General features: G+C 32.3%; 1 protein-coding gene across 1 annotated transcript in view; it reads left to right on the top strand.

Annotated features, from left to right (window-relative positions):
- Nucleotides 1-22488, top strand: part of LOC145695203 (uncharacterized) — a 156014-nt gene that overhangs the window by 128837 nt on the left and 4689 nt on the right. The window contains exons 6-10 of the mRNA XM_081772188.1: nt 607-726; nt 7843-7903; nt 8925-9055; nt 18496-18556; nt 22197-22327. Of these exons, the coding sequence (XP_081628314.1) occupies nt 607-726; nt 7843-7903; nt 8925-9055; nt 18496-18556; nt 22197-22327 (504 nt within the window). The remainder of the gene's footprint in view (nt 1-606; nt 727-7842; nt 7904-8924; nt 9056-18495; nt 18557-22196; nt 22328-22488) is intronic.

Below are 22488 nucleotides of genomic sequence, written 5' to 3' on the forward strand. Positions count from 1 at the left end.
TGGTCTCGTGGTCAATTCTAGCGATAACTTCGGATTTGGGCCCTGTAAAGCACAAAAGTCTTGACTCTGGGTTACGAGAATCGAGTGCCGGGGAAAAGAGTCTCAATGTGTTTATTATGCGAGAAATTATTGCCCAATAAAATTTGTAAATGACAAGACGGTTTTTCTCTCTTTTTTATTTTACGCATTTGCTGACAGTTTGATGAACGTTGCATCGGCATGAGATTTGGCAAAAGTGCAAGTATTTATTATACGAACATTATTTAACGTCTAGGAGTTTTCTTTTTCTTTTTCTTTTCTTTTTTCTTTTTTTTAGCATCCATTTTTAGCCAGCACCGAGAATACATACAGCTTGGATAAATGTCTTAACGAGGAATCCGAACGATTATGTTCCCACCTGGAATCGAGTCCTATCTCCCACACTAAAGACGATAACGTTAACTATTTACTCACGAGGAGCTTATATCTAATAAATTTATAAAAAATAGAAAGAAAAATAGAAAAAAAGAAAGAAAGAAGGAAACATAACTTACGTATGCAACATTGAATCTTATTGTTGTTTTTTGAAACAATGATTTTATTTATGATTCTGTTTTCTCTTTTTAGGTTTCTACGGAGAGAAATGTGATAAATGCATAGCTCTTCCGGGATGTCAACATGGATATTGCAACTCCAGCTTTGAATGCATTTGTGAAAGAGGCTGGGATGGATTATTCTGCTCTGAGCGTGAGTTATTATACAATAAACATTTGTAATTACTATGCTAGTTATTATACATTATGAATAATAAATGAACAATAATGGGGAAGAAGATTGTATCATCTGTTCTGTGTATGAGCAGCAAAACAGAGTTGGCGATATATATTTTTATTTTAGTAATTTTGGAGTACAACTCGTAATTTTAGAGTACAACTTCATAGTATTGATAAAATACAAGAAATATAGCACTTAGTGATTTTGAGATTTTAGACTTTGGTGACTGGTACGATTTGAATTAAAAGTGGCTCTCTATTTTTATTTTGAAGACGCACATATTGGAAACAAGGATTGTACACTCCGCATCAAAAAAATTGCGACACCTAACGCCGTGCAGCTAGGCCACCCAATATATACCTTCTTATCCCATAATCGTGTCTGGTAGAGAGGCCCCTTCCTCTCCTCCTTTCTTCTCTCCCATACTTAAATTAGCTAACAACATGAACGCAATTCTAATTTCAAACTACACATGTATTTGTATCGATAAAATGAAACAACAAAACCGAGACGAAACAAGATTCATAAGTTGATTTAGGGAGAAACTGAAACACACACAATGAAAAATTGAAACCAATGAATGTCTATTACACAGAGGTTCAGAAACGAGCCAGAGGGAGAGAGAGAGAGAGAGAGAGAGAGAGAAAGAGAAAGAGAGAGAGAGAGAGAGAGAGAAGGCGAGAGAAGAAGAAAAGTGAAAGGGAGAAGAAATAAAAATGTGGAATTTTAAGCTTAGCAAGAAAAGAACCAAACATTATAAAGTTCCGTTACCATAAATCCAACAGTTAAATAGAAATAACGTTTGCTTTTGTATTTTTTTTCAGGACTCTTCGAACATATAGAGGATGCTTGAAACATTCATTAAGTCTCTTTCATAAAGGATAGCATATGCAATTTCCAGTAGAATTATAGATCTCACATACACATCTAAGATAATGTCAACAGTTTAACACACATGTTTTGTTTCTGTGTGGTTCGGTTGTAAATTCGGTAGTGTTCATTTGACGTACTGATGCAAACTACATTCTAATAAACCCAGTAGGTAGCGTAGGTCATATCTTCCATTCTAGACTACTAATGCAAAGTGAAAAAAAAGATAAAAGAAAAGAAAACAAAAAGGAAGAAAGATAAAATTGAATGAGTGCTATTTTACTGGTAAAATTTTATCAGAAATATCCTATATTAAAAATCCAAACCGTATCATAATGAAAAGTTACAAATGTTGAAATGGAAAATTGCATGTTCCTTATAGATGTAACAGACCTTGTATGTCTCAAATTTCAACGTGAATAAATCACATTGAATTATAAGATGGAAACAAATTCTTGTCGAACTAGTATAAATGAAAGTTTGTTTTCAAATAACCAAAGAGGTTATCATTTTCTAGTCTTTTCCGAAGATTTATCTGTACCGAACATCCAGCATGACTTACACCTCTTGCGAATATAAGGTTATAATTTGCACAGAGAGAATGAAGACGCTTAGAGCTAAAACGGATCATAGTATCAGTCGGATGATGTTGGTTAGCTTATGGACCACAACTGGATCGAGGATTCAAACCCATAGTGACCCTGTAATTCGACTGAGACTCGGTAACACAGATGATAAAAAAGATATTTTGCTTATTCCCTTGCGTTTAAACAGTATTTCTTTCAGAGCTGACTATAACTGGAGATGTTATGTCCAGAGCACGAAAAGCTCGACGCTGAAGTTGCCAGTTAATTACATTCTCCAGACCAAGCCTATCGTTCTCTTGCTCCGTTTTAACTTTGGAACACGCACACGCAGATGGAGTGCGTATGTACGTGAGAGAGAGGGGGAGAAATGAAAGATGCAACGACAGGATAGGGAAACGACAAGAAAGAGAAAGAGAGAGAGATAGGAACGAATATAAATATGAAACATACTTATCATTAAAGTGTATGATAAAGAACGCACACACTGTTTATTCGAATTTTCGCCAGTGATGCTTTGTAAGTTCTCCAACAGAAGATAAATCTCTGTTTGCAGCCATTATTTTATGCGAAAAAGTTATACTGCCTGGTGGGGAATCGAACCTAGATTTTCTGCTTGGAAGTCTGGTATTTTACCACTACACCACCGATTGCTTTAGCCAAACTTTGTTAAACAAATGCTGTAATATTTATTTCTGAGAACGATAACACGAAAAGTGTTTACTGCAGATCAATGAAGTGTTTCGAATGTCCTGGTAAATCCCTTGCCCTTTCCCAACCAACATTCGTAAATCGTCTCTATCATGACAAAGGTGTTTGCTTCCACATTCTTAAGCATTGCACGTGTAATATGAGAAATCGATTCTTCACTATCGCTTTGTAAAAAATGCAAGTTTGGTATGAACATGACTTGAACCCATGCTGGATACCTTTACTAATCGTAACTCCATTACGTTATCGCTACACTACCATGCCACCTGAAGCTAGAAGGCAAATATTACTTACTTTAGCCTTGATTATTAAAACGATCAAGCTTCTTCCCGTAAGTTTGTTTGCACCTAAGTGCACAACAAAATTAATTTATTCGACGACCTCGAGAGAAACTTGTGCCCACTAATAAAGGAAACAAAATACAATCCAGGAAAAATTACAGAAATAAAAACATATTATGAATTAATGTCGTCGTGCAAGCTCAAAAGTATGCCAATAATAATAATAATAATAATAATAATAATAATAATTATTATTATTATTATTATTATTATTATTATTATTATCAATTGTCCGCTTTGCTGGACTAAATTGAGAAATTAATAATATGATCCGTTATTGTCACTTTTTGCTATTACTAAAGCGCTCTTTGATATCGGTCATTTTCGATGAGTTTTATATATCCTCTCCCCTTCCCATGTTGCGGAGCATGGCATCTTCAGTGCAATTGTTCATCTCATCCACCCGGAAAACTATGAATTTCACAATGACATTTAGAGTCCAATTATATTTCATAATGATATTTTGAACATTTTATATGTCTCCCCGTCCTCCATGTTGCGGGCTGGATTTGAATTTAAACGGCATAAGATGTGTCACTGTTCATCTTAGCGACTCCAAAAATTATAGATTCAGTACTAATATCGGCCATTTTTCGTTATCTTTTAAATATTGCTATCCTTCCCCCTTCAATTAGTTACACCATCAAAATGATATGAGGAAATCCATCTCGGGTTCGTACTTCACCTGGGTTGAAAATTTTATCGAGATTGGTACGGTGGTTCAAGAGTTGTGAAATTATATATATATATATATATATATATATATATATATATATATATATATATATATATATATATATAGATAGATAGATAGATAGATAGATATATCCCTTTCGCATTCCCCTTCTCTAATTTCTAACGTCAAAGTGAAATAATAAAAAAACATATCAGGCCCGAACCTCATCTATGTTAAAAAAATGATCGAGATAGGTCGCGTTGTTCAAGACATAATGTTTTATTTATTTTTATATATCTTCCCCTACCCTCCACACCCCTAAGTTTTACCGTCAAAGTGATATGATGAAAATCATTCCAGGCTCGAACTTCATCCATGTTGAAAATTTGATGCAAATCTGTTCGATGGTTCAAGACATATTAACTCATTAACATAGTCACTTTTATTTTAATTTAAATTGTTTTTTCTATATCTTCCCGTCCTGCAATGATTAAAAGCATTCCACTGCACAAACGTAATCTATGTTGAAAATTTCATCCACGTCGGTCGTTTGATTCAAGACTTATTAAGTTTTCTTTTTTATAATTTTCCATCCTCCCCCTACCCTCAGTAACACCATCAAAACGAATAGATAAAAATACTCCCAGGTACGAACATTATCAATGTTGAATATTTGATCGAGATCGGTCGGGTGGTTCAAGAGACTAAGTCACAGTCACTTTCAATTTTACAATATAGGTTATTATTATTATTATTATTATTATTATTATTATTATTATTATTATTATTATTATTATTATTATTATTATTGGCATTCTTTTGAATTTGCACGGCGAAGTTACTGCATAATATGTTTTTATTTCTGTATTTTTTTCCTGGATTGAATGTGGTTTCCTTATTAGTGGGCACTAATTTCTCTCTAGGTCGTCGAATAAATAAATTTTGTTGTGCACTTAGGTGCAAATAACCTTACAGCAAGAAGCTTGATCGTTTTAATAATCAAGGCTAAAGTAAGTAATATTTGCCTTCTAGCTTCAGGTGGCATGGTAGTGTAGCGGTAACGTAATGGAGTTACGATTAGTAAAGGTATCCAGCATGGGTTCAAGTCATGTTCATACCAAACTTGCATTTTTTACAAAGCGATAGTGAAGAATCGATTTCTCATATTATACGTGCAATGCTTAAGAATGTGGAAGCAAACACCTTTGTCATGATAGAGACGATTTACGAATGTTGGTTGGGAAAGGGCAAGGGATTTACCAGGACATTCGAAACACTTCATTGATCTGCAGTAAACACTTTTCGTGTTATCGTTCTCAGAAATAAATATTACAGCATTTGTTTAACAAAGTTTGGCTAAAGCAATCGGTGGTGTAGTGGTAAAATACCAGACTTCCAAGCAGAAAATCTAGGTTCGATTCCCCACCAGGCAGTATAACTTTTTCGCATAAAATAATGGCTGCAAACAGAGATTTATCTTCTGTTGGAGAACTTACAAAGCATCACTGGCGAAAATTCGAATAAACAGTGTGTGCGTTCTTTATCATACACTTTAATGATAAGTATGTTTCATATTTATATTCGTTCCTATCTCTCTCTCTTTCTCTTTCTTGTCGTTTCCCTATCCTGTCGTTGCATCTTTCATTTCTCCCCCCTCTCTCTCACGTACATACGCACTCCATCTGCGTGTGCGTGTTCCAAAGTTAAAACGGAGCAAGAGAATGATAGACTTGGTCTGGAGAATGTAATTAACTGGCAACTTCAGCGTCGAGCTTTTCGTGCTCTGGACATAACATCTCCAGTTATAGTCAGCTCTGAAAGAAATATTGTTTAAACGCAAGGGAATAAGCAAAATATCTTTTTTATCATCTGTGTTACCGAGTCTCAGTCGAATTACAGGGTCACTATGGGTTTGAATCCTCGATCCAGTTGTGGTCCATAAGCTAACCAACATCATCCGACTGACACTATGATCCGTTTTATTTCTAGCGTCTTCATTCTCTCTGTGCAAATTACAACCTTATATTCGCAAGAGATGAAAGTGATGCTGGATGTTCGGTACAGATAAATCTTCGGAAAAGACTAGAAAATGATAATCTCTTTGGTTATTTGAAAACAAACTTTCATTTATACTAGTTCGACACGAATTTGTTTCCATCTTATAATTCAATGTGATTTATTCACGCTGAAGTTTGAAACATGCAAGGTCTGCTACATGTATAAGGAACATCCAATTTTAAATTTCAACATTTGTAACTTTTCATTATGATACGGTTTGGACTTTTAATATAGGATGTTTCTGATAAAATTTTACCAGTAAAATAGCACTCATTCAATTTTATCTTTCTTCCTTTTTGTTTTCTTTTCTTTTATCTTTTTTTTTCACTTTGCATTAGTAGTCTGAAATGGAAGATATGACCTACGCTACCTACTGGGTTTATTAGAATGTAGTTTGCATCAGTACGTCCAATGAACACTACCGAATTTACAAGCGAACCATGCAGAAACAAAGCATATGTGTTAAACTGTTGACATTATCTTAGATGTGTATGTGAGATCTATAATTCTACTGGAAATTGCATATGCTATCCTTTATGAAAGAGACTTAATGAATGTTTCAAGCATCCTCTATATGTTCGAAGAGTCCTGAAAAAAATACAAAAGCAAACGTTATTTCTATGTAACTGTTGGATTTATGGTAACGGAACTTTATAATGTTTGGTTCTTTTCTTGCTAAGTTTAAAATTCCACATTTTTATTTGTTCTCCCTTTTCTTTTTCTTACTCTCTCGCCTTGTCTCTCTTTTTCTCTCTCTGACTCATTTCTGAACCTCTGTGTAATAGACATTCATTAGTTTCAATTTTTTATTGTGTGTGTTTCAGTTTCTGCCTAAATTAACTTATGAATCTTGTTTCGTCTCAGTTTTTTTTATTGCATTTTATCGATACAAATACATGTGTAGTTTGAAATTAGAATTGCGTTCATGTTATTAGCTAATTTTAGTATGGGAGAGAAGAAAGGAGGAGAGGAAGGGGCCTCTCTACCAGACACGATTATGGGATAAGAAGGTGTATATTGGGTGGCCTAGCTGCACGGCGTTAGGTGTCGCATTTTTTTTTATGCGGAGTGTACAAGATCAGGATTATTTTAAGTTGCAGAAGAAAAGTGCAATCGGTTTAAAGTATTTATATTCTACATTAACGAGATGAGTACTTTTTCCAGTAAGCTCAAGTAATTTTCTAATTTGTTCATGAAACATATTACAGAGAAATCCAATATCAAATTTGTCAAAACTATAGATAAGGTCTCTGATATTTAGAAGATCTATTTTAAACTAGATTTTGTAAAATACAGTTTATGCATTTCCTAAACAATACGAGTATGCGTCTTCTGTGATATTTTGGAGACAAAGTGACACATTGACCGAAACAAGATCATTCTGCCTAGAGCGGAATGCTTGATCAGTTTACGTATGGTTGTCTATGATCCCGTTATTCTTTTATTATATATATATATATATATATATATATATATATATATATATATATATATATATATATATTACTGTAGTACAGGTTAAATTAATATTATCGAGACAATTTTCTTGGTAATTATATATAGTCTTAATAAATTAATTAGCTCCTTACTTGCTTTAGAAGATGCTACACTCACAACTGTGCGAAAGTCAATTAAATATTTTGGTTTGAAATCTAAGTCTTAAACAGCCAAAGAAACTTCACATTTATTTGTGTTATTCTCGCTTGTAGATAAGAGTGATGTTTTTTGAAAGACAAGATGGGAGACGGGGCTTTTAGTACAAGACTGGTATCACATAACAATTTATTATTCTATTTTTATTAAAATTTTTGTTTACAACATTCAATAAAAATGAATAATTATTTTGCAGCCATCTGCAAGTCTGATTGCCACTCTACTCGAGGCTACTGTGAATATCCAGGTGAATGCAGGTAAGAACATATTCCTTGTTAATGACATGAGAAACTGTATAATATTCAATAACAATAACTATACCTGAATAGTTACTGTTTCATTATTATTTGAAGATGAAATATACAAATATACTAATAACATTCATCAATGTCAACTATTGTAGTCTTGGAAACTATTATAAATTGGTTCTGGATTGTGGAATTTCAATGGATACGCTTCTTTCCTTCCTAAATATGCTTCTATATCAATCAATACTATTATGAATATAACTGATTGTTCAAATAATCAAATATTGATGGAAGAAACACATTACGTATAGAAGTACAGAAACTTAAACAACAGTAACTGTTATTGCTTAATAATGTTCGAAGTTCCACAATTTCAAGGACTTAGAACTATACCGGTACCTATGTGCAGAGTTAAAATATAGGTCACATTTTATAAATTCGAGTTTATATCATAAGGTTGATTAAAGTGCACGATAGCCTGTAATATATGAAGCATTCTTTAACTGTAGGGTAATTCTCGTATAAGATAGAAACGTACTACCAAAAATACAATACATATCATTTTGAATTACAACAGTGAGAAGTAAGCCAAAAAAAAAAAAAAAAAACTGTATCGCAGAAGTTGTTGATGACTTCAGGTAATGCAGTTCTTTGCGTTCTTATGAAAACTAGGATATTATTTGAATTGATTTATATGACTTCATTAAATTACTAAGTAAATAAAAATATTATTTAAAAAATCTTATTCCATTTGCATTGTAACATAAAGATTTGAAAAGCAATATCTTAACAACCTTACATCTAATCAAGAATAGAAGTGAAATTTGAGACATTCGATGTACAAAGTCGATTCAAAGTTTTAGAACATTCCTGAGCTATTGAGTTATAATATACAATATTTGTACACAGCATATAATGTAGGCAAGATTTAACCTACAATTTTTAGATGAGGAATTTCTAATAACCGTATAACAAAATTTTATATATTAATATAAAAACAGTATTTTATAATTTTTTGCTTTATCATCAGATGTCGTCTGGGTTGGGCAGGAGATACATGTGCTGACTGTCAAGTGTTGCCAGGTTGTCAGCATGGATTTTGCTCTAAGCCTCTGGAATGCCGCTGCTACGATGGATGGACTGGATTGTTATGCCAGACACGTAAGTACAATTATTAAAATCAAATAAAACACTAGGACCCATAATATTCGAGAAATTAAAAAGATGATTTTTTTCCATTCTTCTTGGATTTAGTTTTTCTTTTCTAGTGAATCTTTCTATTTTAAAAAAAATAAACTCACACTTCTAACAATAAAATTAAAATTTGACATATGCCAATGTTATTTAAATAAAAATTTTCCTTTCTCAACATAACAGACTGTTATTTGCTCCAAAAATTAATACGTATGATACGAAATTTTAGTCTTCTGAAGCTAGAACAGTAATACATTTAATAGATCCTAAAAATCGTTGAAAAATTAAATATTCGAACGTTCAATATAGTACTCAATACTTTATAAACTGCATAGTATAAATGCTATTCAGCAGGGTGAAGTACAATGTATATATACTTTGCCAATGTGAATCTCATCGTGATGTTACAAAATATCATAAGCTCTAAAGATATATATATATATATATATATATATATATATATATATATATATATATATATATATATATATATATATATATATATATATATATATAAAATTTAAAGTGTTTGCACATGAAAGCAAATGGACCTCTTAGTTGCTGAAGTTGAAAGGATAGATAGAAAACGTAATTAATGTTTGGTGACCAGGAAGTTCCACTAACATATGCAATGTGAACAAGATAATAAGGAAGAAGACAAGAATGATTTTCAAAAACCCAGTTAGAGTTCGTAACAGTGGTGAGGCTTGAGGGGAGACAGGGTAGACAGCATCTACCCTTTAGAATTTTATATGTATTAAGCCATTAAGCCTAAACTACTAACTTAAAATTTTGTAATTTAAAGATTCTGAACTTAAAATTTCCTATAATTTATTCTGAGCTTTTGTTTTAAATACTTCCATATGAAAGACAGAAAACAAAGTGTCTCGCGAAACCTTGAACATTATTTCTCTGCTGCATCCATTTAACTTGCATCAACCTATAGAAGCGTAGGAGAAAAGCCACGTGAGAAGTTGAAATCCAAAGACTCGAGCTGTGTAGTAGTATTTGCGAAAAGACATTTGCTGTTTTGTCTACGTTTAGAGGGTTGCCTATCTTGTTTATTTTAAGCTGGATTTGTAAGTGAAAGAAACAGACCGCTATTTCTTCTTATTTGTTTTTATTGTAAACCATCTTTCGATCTCCCTCTATAAAATGTTAAACTGTTATAACGTACCCTTGAAGAACATTATGTGTCTCCCACATCAGAAAAAAAAAAGACCTCCCTAACGAAAAGTTGAGACGTATTGGCAATTGTATCACTTTTATGTTTTACGCGAGAGTGACAAGTACTTTTATATGTCCCGGTAGACGCCCCCCACTGAAACCACCTGGTTCGATTTTTTTAAAAAAAACGCTTCGTCTTGGTTTTAGGGATGCATTCGAGTCGAGTCGAGTCGAGATTTAAGTCTGTCTCGACTCGTCTCGAGAAAATGTTGTCTCGACTCGTGTCTCGACTCGAAAATATGTTTCTGTCTCGACTCGTGTCTCGACTCGACAGTCTCTGTCTCGACTCGACTCGAATTCGAGTCGAGACGTCTCGAAATTCGAGTCGAGACAAAATGTACGAGTTAAAATATACGCACACATCAGCCAGACCATCATGACTACCTACCTAATTGTCAGTATGTCGACTTTTGGCATGGATAAAAACGGCGACACGTCTTGGCATACACGCAATGATCCTTGATAGGTCGCTGGAGAGAGCTGGCACCACATGTGCTCACTCAGGTCACCTAATTCCCGTAAATTCCGGGAAGGGGGGCGATGTGTTCTGACGTCACGTTCAATCACATTCCACAAGCGACATCACTCAAATGTCCGGCTCCAATTTCAATGAAACTTTTTTTGCTGATAGAAGGCATGTATGCATCATTACTTGTGATGACAAATTTTTGCCATGGTGCATGTTTTCTATTTTTTTAAATAACTTTTAAGAGTTGTGATGTGGTTATTAGAGATTACCACAGAAGTCCCTTACTACCCTTTGTAAACGGAGCGTTAATGAAGAAAAGTGAAGAAAAACCATGTGGATACATATAAGTCCTGGGGGGAAGTCGTATGGTAGATATGACCTTGATGGCAGCCATCTTGAAATCCGCCATTTTGAATTAAGGTCAAGTTTTCAAAATGGGAATAGGGTAATATGATACATAATTTCGGGCTAGAATTTAATTAGAAAAATAATGGTGAGGTTAGTTTTAAGATACACCCATTTGGGGGAAAGTTACCGGCATATTAATTGTTTTTACTTACTGTGTGCGTAAGACCCTTCTTACTTTCGTCTCAAGACCTGTAAATTGATCGCAACGGCAGAGCCCGGTTTCGCACTAGTGTTTAGAAATCTTTAAACTCACTTGAGGCAATATTTGTGGATTATTGTACTGTATTTTGCCTTTAATTAAATTTGAACCCACTTCATGATCTTGTGTAAAGTATCACTAAAAGAGAATTTCTGTTTTTATGGAGAACGTAAGCATAGCAATTATAAAAGTTGAGTAAGGTGCGTATGTATTTATAAGAAAGTTTATTTTACGAGTCTTTTGTGGTTCCGCCAACCTATTCTTTAGTTTTTTTTTTCAAAATACTCATATCTCATAAATAAAATCGTTATTATAAAATCTCTTACCACTATTCTTTAATACTTATAAAATTTTATTTATTGTAAAAGCACTGGCGAGATATTTCTTATCGCCCACTAAAATTATGGTGGAGCTCCTTCGTGGCTAACGGTTAGCATACTTGCCTTTGGCGTGGGAAACCTGGGCTTGATTCCCGGTGGGAGTTCATGAGGTTCGGATTCCACATTAATCAGTAGGTCCACGTCTCACATAGCCTCGCTGCTGAACGGGACGTTAAAATCAGAATCAATTCAACTCAAAATTAGGGTTTTGACTTTATTATGATGTCATTAGTTTAAACGCCCAACTGCCCAGTAATTATAAACATTGACTACATTATAAAATTGTAATTTGTGACGACTAAAATATCAGAAATTAAAGATTATTCTTTGGGTTTTGGAACATTTTGAAAAACGTGAAAAACTGGTACTGCACCGATACAACACACCTTTTGGATTTGTCATTGTGTAAAGTGATACAAACTAAAGAAGAATTACAACTTTATGAAATTGTATTAGGACTTATTATTTAGAAATAAACACCAAATAAGTGTAATAGTTCATATCCGTATCAAATACCAAGTTTATGATGAATCAACTACACAAAGTAGGATCCAAAAACGCTCATTGCAATTTGTTCCATCCTTCAGTCGAACCAGGAACTGAAACATAAAGAGTGACATTTTCTTTTTAAAGATACTTTGTCCAGCTAAGTATTGTGAAGGTTTATGTCAGTAGAAGGAATTGCATTCCATTATACAAGCGCAATTTCACAACTTTATGTACACATTACTAAATATCGAACACCCTTGTCCATATGATTAGCGTACGCGTCTTTGGTGCGGGAGACCTAGGTTCGATTTCCGATGGGAACTCCTGTGGTTCTGAACCCACGTTAATTTGTAAGTTCACGTCTCATATAGCCTTGATGCTGAAAGGGACACTAAACTCTAATCTAATACTAAATACAAATATTTAAAGAAAAATGATGACGCACCAAGATGACGTGAATTTGGCTATCAAATCCATTTTGTGTTTTCAGTTATTTTCTAGTAGTTTTTTTTCTAGGCATCCTTTCAAAAGACAGTGATGCAAATTTCGTAACTGCGAATTCCTGTTAGAAGCCATGAAATTATCCGATTAGATGCAAAATTTCCCGTCCACTAAAATAGATACCGTAAATTTACAATATCTAACAATAAATAATTTTGAAAGATATCGCTTTCGAGGGAAAAAATGAAGTGAAATCTTTGAGTTTTACGTCCCACGGTTATGCCGGTTAGGTTGCAAGTCATCGCTGATGGAAGTGTCACCATTGATCTCAGCGACCGTGAAAACTATGGATTTGACACTAATGTCGATCAATTTGGATTACTTTTACTACATGTCTCGCTAAACGCCCCCCTGAGACCCCCTGGTTCCAATTTTGACAAAAACGCTTCGCCTTAGACTGGGACCTGGACCAAGGTATCCGTGACCAAAATTTGGTAAGTCTCGGTCACCTTGTCTGGTCCCCAGGTCGGTCCCAGTAAACGTCCCCCACGAGACCCTCCTGGTTCGAAATTTAAAAAAAAACGCTTCGTCTTGATCTGGGGCCTGGACTAAGGTACCCGTGACCAAATTTTGGGAACTCTCGGTCCACTCGTCTGGTCCCCAGGTCGCACAGACAGACAAACAAACACACAAACAAACTCTTTATTTTATTTATATTAGATAAGATATACTATGTAAAATAGTCTCGTATCATAATATGTGATGTACAACAAATGTTACATTATATATTATTCGTAGCTCGTGATATGCTGCAACATATTAAAGCGTCAGAATAGTTGGGCAAGTGAATAATCCAGAAGTTACGTAACCCTATTGCGTTCATGGGAAGGAAAACACAATAATTATAACTATGCTAAATTACTATAGACTACCAACTGCTCATTCAGAGAATTTATGAAGTTCACTCTATCGCAATAGTTTTATACAAACTAGATTTAGACTACGGATAATAGTTTTATACAAACTAGATAATCAATTATTATTATTATTATCATTATATTTGCAGTACAACCAAATACAACGACATTAACTATCAGTTCTAATTAACTGAATTGAGCTGAAAATTAAATCTTGATCTTTAAAGATTAACTATTAATTTTATGCGTTCTGTACCTTTCTAAAGGAATAAAAGCTGGAATTGGTTTCAAGGCTGTTTCTGAGTGAATACTTTCTTCAAAATAATATTAAAAATTATAGAAAGATTTTCGAGACATTCGAGTCGAGTCGAGATTTTTAAGAGCCGTCTCGACTCGACTCGTGTCTCGACTCGAAAATTCGAGTCGAGAAATACGTTTGTCTCGACTCGTCTCGAATTTTACAAAGTGTGTCTCGACTCGAATCTCGACTCGAATTCGAGTCGAGTCGAGTCGAGATTCGAGACATGTCTCGACTCAAGCGCATCCCTACTTGGTTTGGTGCCTAGACCAAGGTACCCGTGACCAAATTTTGGTAACTCGGTCCACTCGTCTGATCGCCGGGCCGCACACATACACAAAGATAAACACACAAACTCAATTTTATTTATATTAGATTTTTCGCTCAATAATTGTGCAGATGAAAGATTTGAAAAATACAAAAATCTGGTCATTGTAGAACTAATAAATTATAGAAAGTTTAGTATATATCAACAAATTCTTCCATACGGCAAACGGAATGACTTGATATCCACCTTTCCTAACACTTTTTGCTCAGATCAGTTTAAGAATGAACTTATCAAGTTATGTTCCAATAGTAACCAACACATTTCTCTTCCCGAATACTTGAAATATATTCTCAGTAATGAACTTCAAAGCGTATATCAGGGAGACAGCTGCTAAATATGGTATTGAGAATTCCATCAACTTCAGTTTTTTGAAAATATTCATTGAGTGCCTGAAAAGAGTGAAAACTTACTTAACGAACAGCATGACAAATTATGATCACTTCCTGAATTACGGACACTCTGAATTACGGCTACTTACAATAAAGAACTTTGTGTGGAAGCTTTGAATTCAAAGAAAGAGCTATTAATATTTTCGCCGAAATGAACAACAGGGTATGGAGCTCATTTACAAGACTGTAAGGTATTAGGTAAGGTAGGCCCTATTTGATATTAGGTTAGATGTTGTAAGGTGTTTTACTACTATCGTTTTTTTCTTTTGGTTTTACTTTACAGCTCATTTCTAAGGTATTTAGAAATGACTATCCCTAAAGAGGGTATGGGGAACTAATGCCCCATTTCTAGCAAATGTGGTACCATTCAGAAATCTATACTTCGGAAAAAGAAATACCATACACCAAATTTCATTAATTATAAAATTTTATACTTAAAGGAACAGAGTAAGCGTTTATTGCAAAGAATATTGAAAACTCAAACATTAATACTATATTTATGAATTATCAAGGGTCATCTTACTTGGAATAGTGATTAGTGTATATCAGCATCCTTTATACAGTACGAAGTAAAAAGCAAATACACCTTACACACACACACACACACACACACACATATATATATATATATATATATATATATATATATATATATATATATATATATATATATATATATATATATATATATATATATATATATATATATATATATATATATATATATATATATATATATATATATATATATATATATATATATATATATATATATATATATATATATATATATATATATATATATATATATATATATGTGTGTGTGTGTGTGTGTGTGTGTGTGTGTCTATCTACCCAGTTTTTTACAGCACGCTTCGCCACTGGTTCGTAAGTCCCAAAATTACTAAGGAAGTCCACCAAACTTTTTTCCATGGAAAATTGTAATATAAGAGTATCTTCTTTTATTTGCAATATTGCTGTAAGCAAATACATAACGTATATTCGTGGAGGAAAAATAGGAGGCTTCATTATGAGTGAAATTGTAAGTGGATACGAAGTTTATCGAAGTTGTAGAAATGTAATTAGAGATCTCTCATATTGCCGCAGAAACGAATTTCAAGGCGTTATTTATTTTAAAAAAAAAGATTCTGAAATAATATTTTCGAGTATTATTTGAGATGGCATTGTAAATTTCAAAGTACCTACCGAAATCTGTTGATGGAAAATAGGTCTCTTTCTATATTTCTCCCTTATGCAGTGTCGCTAGTATACCTAATTTCGCAGTACCACTAATCTCGCACTACCTCATAAAATTACAAACTTATGAAAGATTGAGGATGTGTTTCTCATTATTGACAATTGGAGACATATATTTCGTTATATGGAGGAATATTTTCCTTCTCTGTCATCTGGAGCATTTCTAAGAAAATAGATAAAATATAAAAAGTATGTCATTTTTCTGTGTATTAGGACCTGATATGCAGCTCCTCATTTCACCAGGTATATGTACCTAGACTAAAGAGTATATTGTTCCTATGCAAATATAGAGGAGAAATGGCAAAGATTGTTAATGGAATACTCAAGATTTCCGTAGCCATACTTGGAAGCACGTTACAGGCTTACATTCGGTAAGTCTTTTTTTAAGATACGGAACGAATTAAAGCGGGCAATGTGTTTTGCTGATAGCTCTTTCACAGGTAACATTTCAAATACAGCATGTACAATTGTCGGATTTTTGTTGCGGAAATATGAAGTCTATAAACGCTTATAAATATTTTTAAAATTATTATTATTATTAGGACATTTAACAGGTTTGCTAAGTAAAGGAAGGATGGGATGGTGGGGAAGACCAGGCGGTAATCATTGAATGCTCATATTGTCAAACTTCAAACAATTCTTGAATTTGCACTCTAAATCTTGCACATAGCCCTATATGTAGTATATTTAAAGTTATAAGTACATTTTATAGTAAGGAGAAAGTGATAGGGAGACTGTGGGGAAGATAAACATTTGTGTAAAATACTTTATTCATTTCTCACTTAAAATAATGACAGATAGGAGGTTATTCCTGTTAGTTGAGAATCAATGACTAATATAAAACCGGGAGTTTTATAATATTCGTGTGAATGATATTAACTTATGCGTTGTAGAAAAGCCGAGATGTTAGAAATTTTGAGTAATTTGTGTGTGTGTGGGGGGGTAGGATAGATTATATAAATTCGGGACTACCCGGCTAAACCGGAAGATTTGGGAACCCTGTGCATAAGTAAATTTTTTTGTAATTATCTTAAGTATGTAAAACATATCATATATCATAAAATCAGTAACAAAAATATCATGTCGCGAAATTAGAAAAGTTTACTGCAAAATAAAGAAAGACTACTGTGAAATAAGGACCAATCGTAGTCTGTAATTCAAGACAAAATTACTATATTTCTAAAAGAAAAAATACAACACATGTATGTGTTTCTCTGTTAGAATGAACATATCAAATAATCTAGTCTGTTATTATTTCCTAACTTTCTAATTGATAATATACATCAAAATATAAAATATACTGCGAAATTGGACACAATTCCCATACAATACATATATATATATATATATATATATGAACAATCTCTCTCTTTATTTATAATACTAATAAATGACATATAAATTAACCCCATTTAAATCCCGACTGTCATGCCTTCTCTTTGCTTCACTACACTGGAAAAAAATATTAGTTCCAAAAATTTAAAAAAATCAGTAGACCCTATTGTAATAGAAGATCCAATTTATATTTGCTTAAGTTCCAAAGCAATAAATAAATAATTATACGTAGACACTTTCTATAGTAGTTTTCAATATATTATTCTGTTTGCCTAAGAAATCAAAATTTATATACATGAAGTTTTGTTTTTCAAATTAAATTTTTCAAAATTCTTTTGCAAGTAATACACAAATTCATTTACATTTTCGAACATGAATGATTAAGTGATCAAGATTGTTCCGTAGTTGCATTTTGAACATTATGAAAAACCTTTTTCATACTACAAAACTGAATTCAAACAACAAAATATATATTTGGAGACATGTAAGGTTTTACTATAAGATAACACATAATTTAGGGAGATTTTAAGGGAGATGGGGCAGGGCGGGGTTTGATCATATATGTGGTAAAGTCTCGGAATATTTATTAAGCCTTAACATTGGTCATTAACCTTGAAGCATCTTGGTCTTACAAGGTTAGACACAAAGGATTAAGAAGATTAGGTCAGTGGACATGTCACAGAAAGTTCTGCAATCCTGCTAGGCTCTAGTAAAATAACTACGGAGTTGTTTTCTTCTTGCATGTTACTAACTTACACTCATCACAGTTAGCAAAGGTTCCATATCACCTAGATCAAGTATTATCATTTTTTCAACAATGCGAATCAAACGTATTAAAACACACACACACACACACACACACACACACACACACAAATATATATATATAAGCGCTTAATTTTGGTTACTTTTTCCCATTATAACATTAATTTTTCATATATTTCTAATTTTAAACATCACATACTGTATATTTTATAATAGAAAACGTAGACTAACAAAAATAGTATATAGGTCCTGATTCAGTTATAGTATTACAAAGAAAGGAGCAACTCTTACTTTCTATTATATTTCCTTCTTTTGCATATGAATTAAGTTTCCCAAACATATTTTTCCTGTCTCCCTTTCCCTTAAGAGAAAACTATTGTTACTTCCATTTTACTTATACCTAAGTATAATGTAACTGCAGGCATCACCTCTGGTATGAACTTACGTTAAGCGCTATATCTATGTATAACTTGTATATTAATGGATTGGTAAATATTCTTTACAGCCATCTGTGCGGACAATTGTCATAAGGAAAGAGGTTATTGCAGAAAACCAGGAGAATGCAGGTAAGTTTCACGTTCATATTCACATTCAAAATTAAATGAAGTCTTTCAGTTTAACGTCCCACGATTATGCACTTTAGACTAAGGAAGAGGGATGATTAAGGCAAGTGAATGATGATGAAACAATTGGTGGAATGATAATGTGAGAGGAAATTGGACTATAACTAAAAAACATATGGACACGATGTTGTTTACCATAAACTTACTTGACCAGGGATCGAACCAGGGACCCCACGCTTCAGAGGTAAGCGTTCTACAACTGAGATACCCTGCCACCATTTTGCATTCAAGTATCATGTAAATTTTACTGACAGTTTCCTCTAAAGATTAAAGAAAATATGAATATCTGGTAATAACATTTCTAAGTTTGTTCTGTGTTATATTTTTCTTCATCTTATAGAATCTCATTTTAATTATTTTCGAAAACTATATCAAGTATGTTAGCCTGTGTTTAGTTAAACAAATAATATTATATAAGAAAGTATGTAGTTTAGACCTCTGACAGTTTTTCACATCTCATTGCTTCATTTGATATAACGCCATGTTCGAGTTTCTGGCTATGCTAACGAAGTCCAGTGATTATGATCAAATTTTCATATACTGTATCATTTAACATAAACATAATATCTCAATAGTATATATATATATATATATATATATATATATATATATATATATATATATAATACTGCTTAACTTCGAGATAACTACAAACTACTATTAAACAAACTGCTAAACATGATCAAATTATTCCTAATATAGAAATCCTGAATTAAAAATTACACATGCAACACTGTGTGAGTTTTAGTTGATTGTTTTATATTAGAAAATACATTTTCATTTTTTTTCTCGAGTTAAGGGTACAAAATTTTAAACTTCTAATTTTACTTACTTCCTTTTTTGGCTACTTTAACTTATTTTATTTTGTATCAATTAAATATTGTAACTCTAGTTCATAAGTTAATAATATATAAATAGTAAATTTTTATACTAAATATGGAAGTATCTATCTTTAAAAAAAAGGATTTCGAGAATAACACGAGGAAAATATAATTATACTAATAAATCTATACGGAACGCTATACTGGTAATTTCTAGTTATATTAACTTCTAACAATATTCACTTCAAGAGCAAAACAAAGTATTTTCTATACGAATTGTTAATATAAAATTTAGATTACATAATTTGGTTTGAATGGAGTCTATCTTCCCTTTCAGCAGTGAGGTATATGAGACATGAACACAACTTAATATTGAACCCGAAACACGTGAATTTTCATTAGGAATTAAAATTTAGAGTTAAAGTCACTATGCTATAAGCTTAATTTACTACCATATATATATATATATATATATATATATATATATATATATATATATATATATATATATATATATATATATATATATATATATATATACAGAGAGAGAGAGAGAGAGAGAGTATATTTAATACTGTATATCCGCGCATGGTTTTCAGGGTTAAGTTAACAAAAGCACTTTGAAGATTATTTCTTCACTTTATATTTCGGAAGTACGTACAATATTAGTTTTTCAATTTATGAATTTGTTGCCACCTAGAAAAGTAATTGAGGGCAATAAAACAAATGTGAAGGCAATTTTAAACTAATTTATTAAATTAACGCGGAAAATGGAAAGAAACCAAAATTTGTAATGTGGTAAAATTTAGTGAGATTTTCTTTTCGTTTAATCTGCATTATTTTCCTGGTTTTATTTCTTGGCTAAATCCTTCTACATATATTTATACATTTTAGAATATCGAGAAAATTAAAAATTAATACAATTTTACAATTCGATTTGTTAAATAGCTACTAAATGATTTAGTACAACAGTGCTCTTCAAGAAGCTTCTTATTCTTAAGCAGTACGTTTATTATAATTATCAGGGTGGAAATCAGGCCCTCGGAAATCTCCGTATTATGCCGAATAATGGTATAAAACACGATCCCTTTAACTTTATTGCCTGTTCGAAAATTTGATGCTAACTACAAGATTGACAATCATATAAAATTTACTAAACAGATTCATATATGGGACATTCAGAGTACAATGGAATCAAGTTCAAGTACCAAAGTTATGAGAAAAAGAGACAAAAAAGTTCGTATGATACGCTTAAGTACATGGAAAGTTATTACTGTCTTATTACATTATATGAGTTAACAGTATAAGAATTATTTACAATGTCTGGACATGGATCCCTTGCTCTTAAAGAAGCCTCTGATAAAGATCTTAAAGATGAAAAAGGCCGAAAATGGCTAAAAGCGGGCTTGATTTCTTTGTGCACTAAACGCGCCAAATATCCATATAATTTTCTTCAAATTTTAATTTTTTTTCAGTGAAAATAAGTTTTGAAGTTCAGGTAACGTCGATGATAATGCATTGTAAGTATTGGTCAATATGATGTATTTAAATCCACACATTGCTAAGGGACATATTGAGACAATATTACGTTAAAATATGCTAGATCAGTACGACTCCGTACAAAATGATTGTTTCTACCATCATATAATGTAGTAGAAGCCAAATTATTTGTATTTAGTATAAAAAGACTCATTAGTCATATTTCATTAAACAAAATAAAATATAGTGGAAAACTTAAAAATAACTGCTTATATTTAAATTACTATGCTGATGTATAAGAATGGTTAATACAAATTATTGATGACTGTTATAATAATAGAAAGAATGATAAACGGGAAGAATCATATGCATACGGTATTATTTTTGTGAATAGTGTAATATATCATAAAACAAACGATATTACAAATTAACTCATCGATCTCGTTATTTTATGTTTTAATATTCTCGCCTAATTTCCTTATGATTAGCTCTTATGTCATTAGTGCACGTGGTACCAGGATAGATTTCCGAAAAGAAGAAATCTTTTGATGTTAAGGTTATGAAGGGTTTACTTGAATCAAAATGTAGTATATTTATATGAAGAAATACAAATATGACAACGCTAGGAGCCATACCACTTAAATTAGAAGCTGTCCGGCAATCCAGACATGTTTCTTGTAGCACCAGGAAGTTACAATATTATTTTAGAAGTTTCATAGTGTTCCCAACTAACCTGAAAACTATATTATGCCGGGTTGTAACTGAGATAAATATGTATTTTTAGACATACAATTCTTATTTCCGTTTAAAATCTGTTACAGGAAAACTTAAATTGATAATTTGTAAATTATTATCTGAAGATCTTTACAGTATACAATGTTTTATGGAGTTTTATTTATGATGCAATTATGATGTGTTAAAGATATATTACAAATATTGAAGTAAACGCATTTCAATAGCATGTGTAATGCCGAATAAAATATCAAGAGAACAATTTTAAAATAGGAAAAAAATATTTAATACTGGTTTGAAAGTTCTGCCATTTAAGTGTTTCTATCTTGATACTTTTTTATTAACTTCGTAGTTCAAAATGGTTAACAAGAGCGGGATAACGATTATTACAGAAAGAATTTCGAGAAAATTAGTTAATACTACTTGAAGTGCACGTGGATCCTGTCAAGTAAATATCAATGAAAAATATCTGAAAGTTATAGGTACATAAACATATTATTTATTAAAATTATTCATAAGTACTCTGTATATATACATTTTTAATTTTTTAGGTGCAAAGTAGGCTGGTGGGGAGATACATGTGAACAGTGCTATCCTTACCCAGGTTGCGTTCATGGAAACTGTACAAGACCTTGGGAGTGCAACTGTGAACCTGGCTGGGGAGGCATTCTCTGTGATCAAGGTATGATTTAATTTTATAAATTATTTATTTTCGTAAATTATAGTACTTTTCTGCATGGATAACTTAAAAATATTTTTTGTATTTGTGTACTATATATATATATAGTATACCTTATTAATAATTTAAATATGCGTTAACGTAAATATAAATATGAATTAACA

Source organism: Thermobia domestica, chromosome 9 (assembly GCF_964235325.1).
Source record: "Thermobia domestica chromosome 9, izTheDome1.hap1.1, whole genome shotgun sequence".
Lineage (NCBI taxonomy): Eukaryota > Metazoa > Arthropoda > Insecta > Zygentoma > Lepismatidae > Thermobia > Thermobia domestica.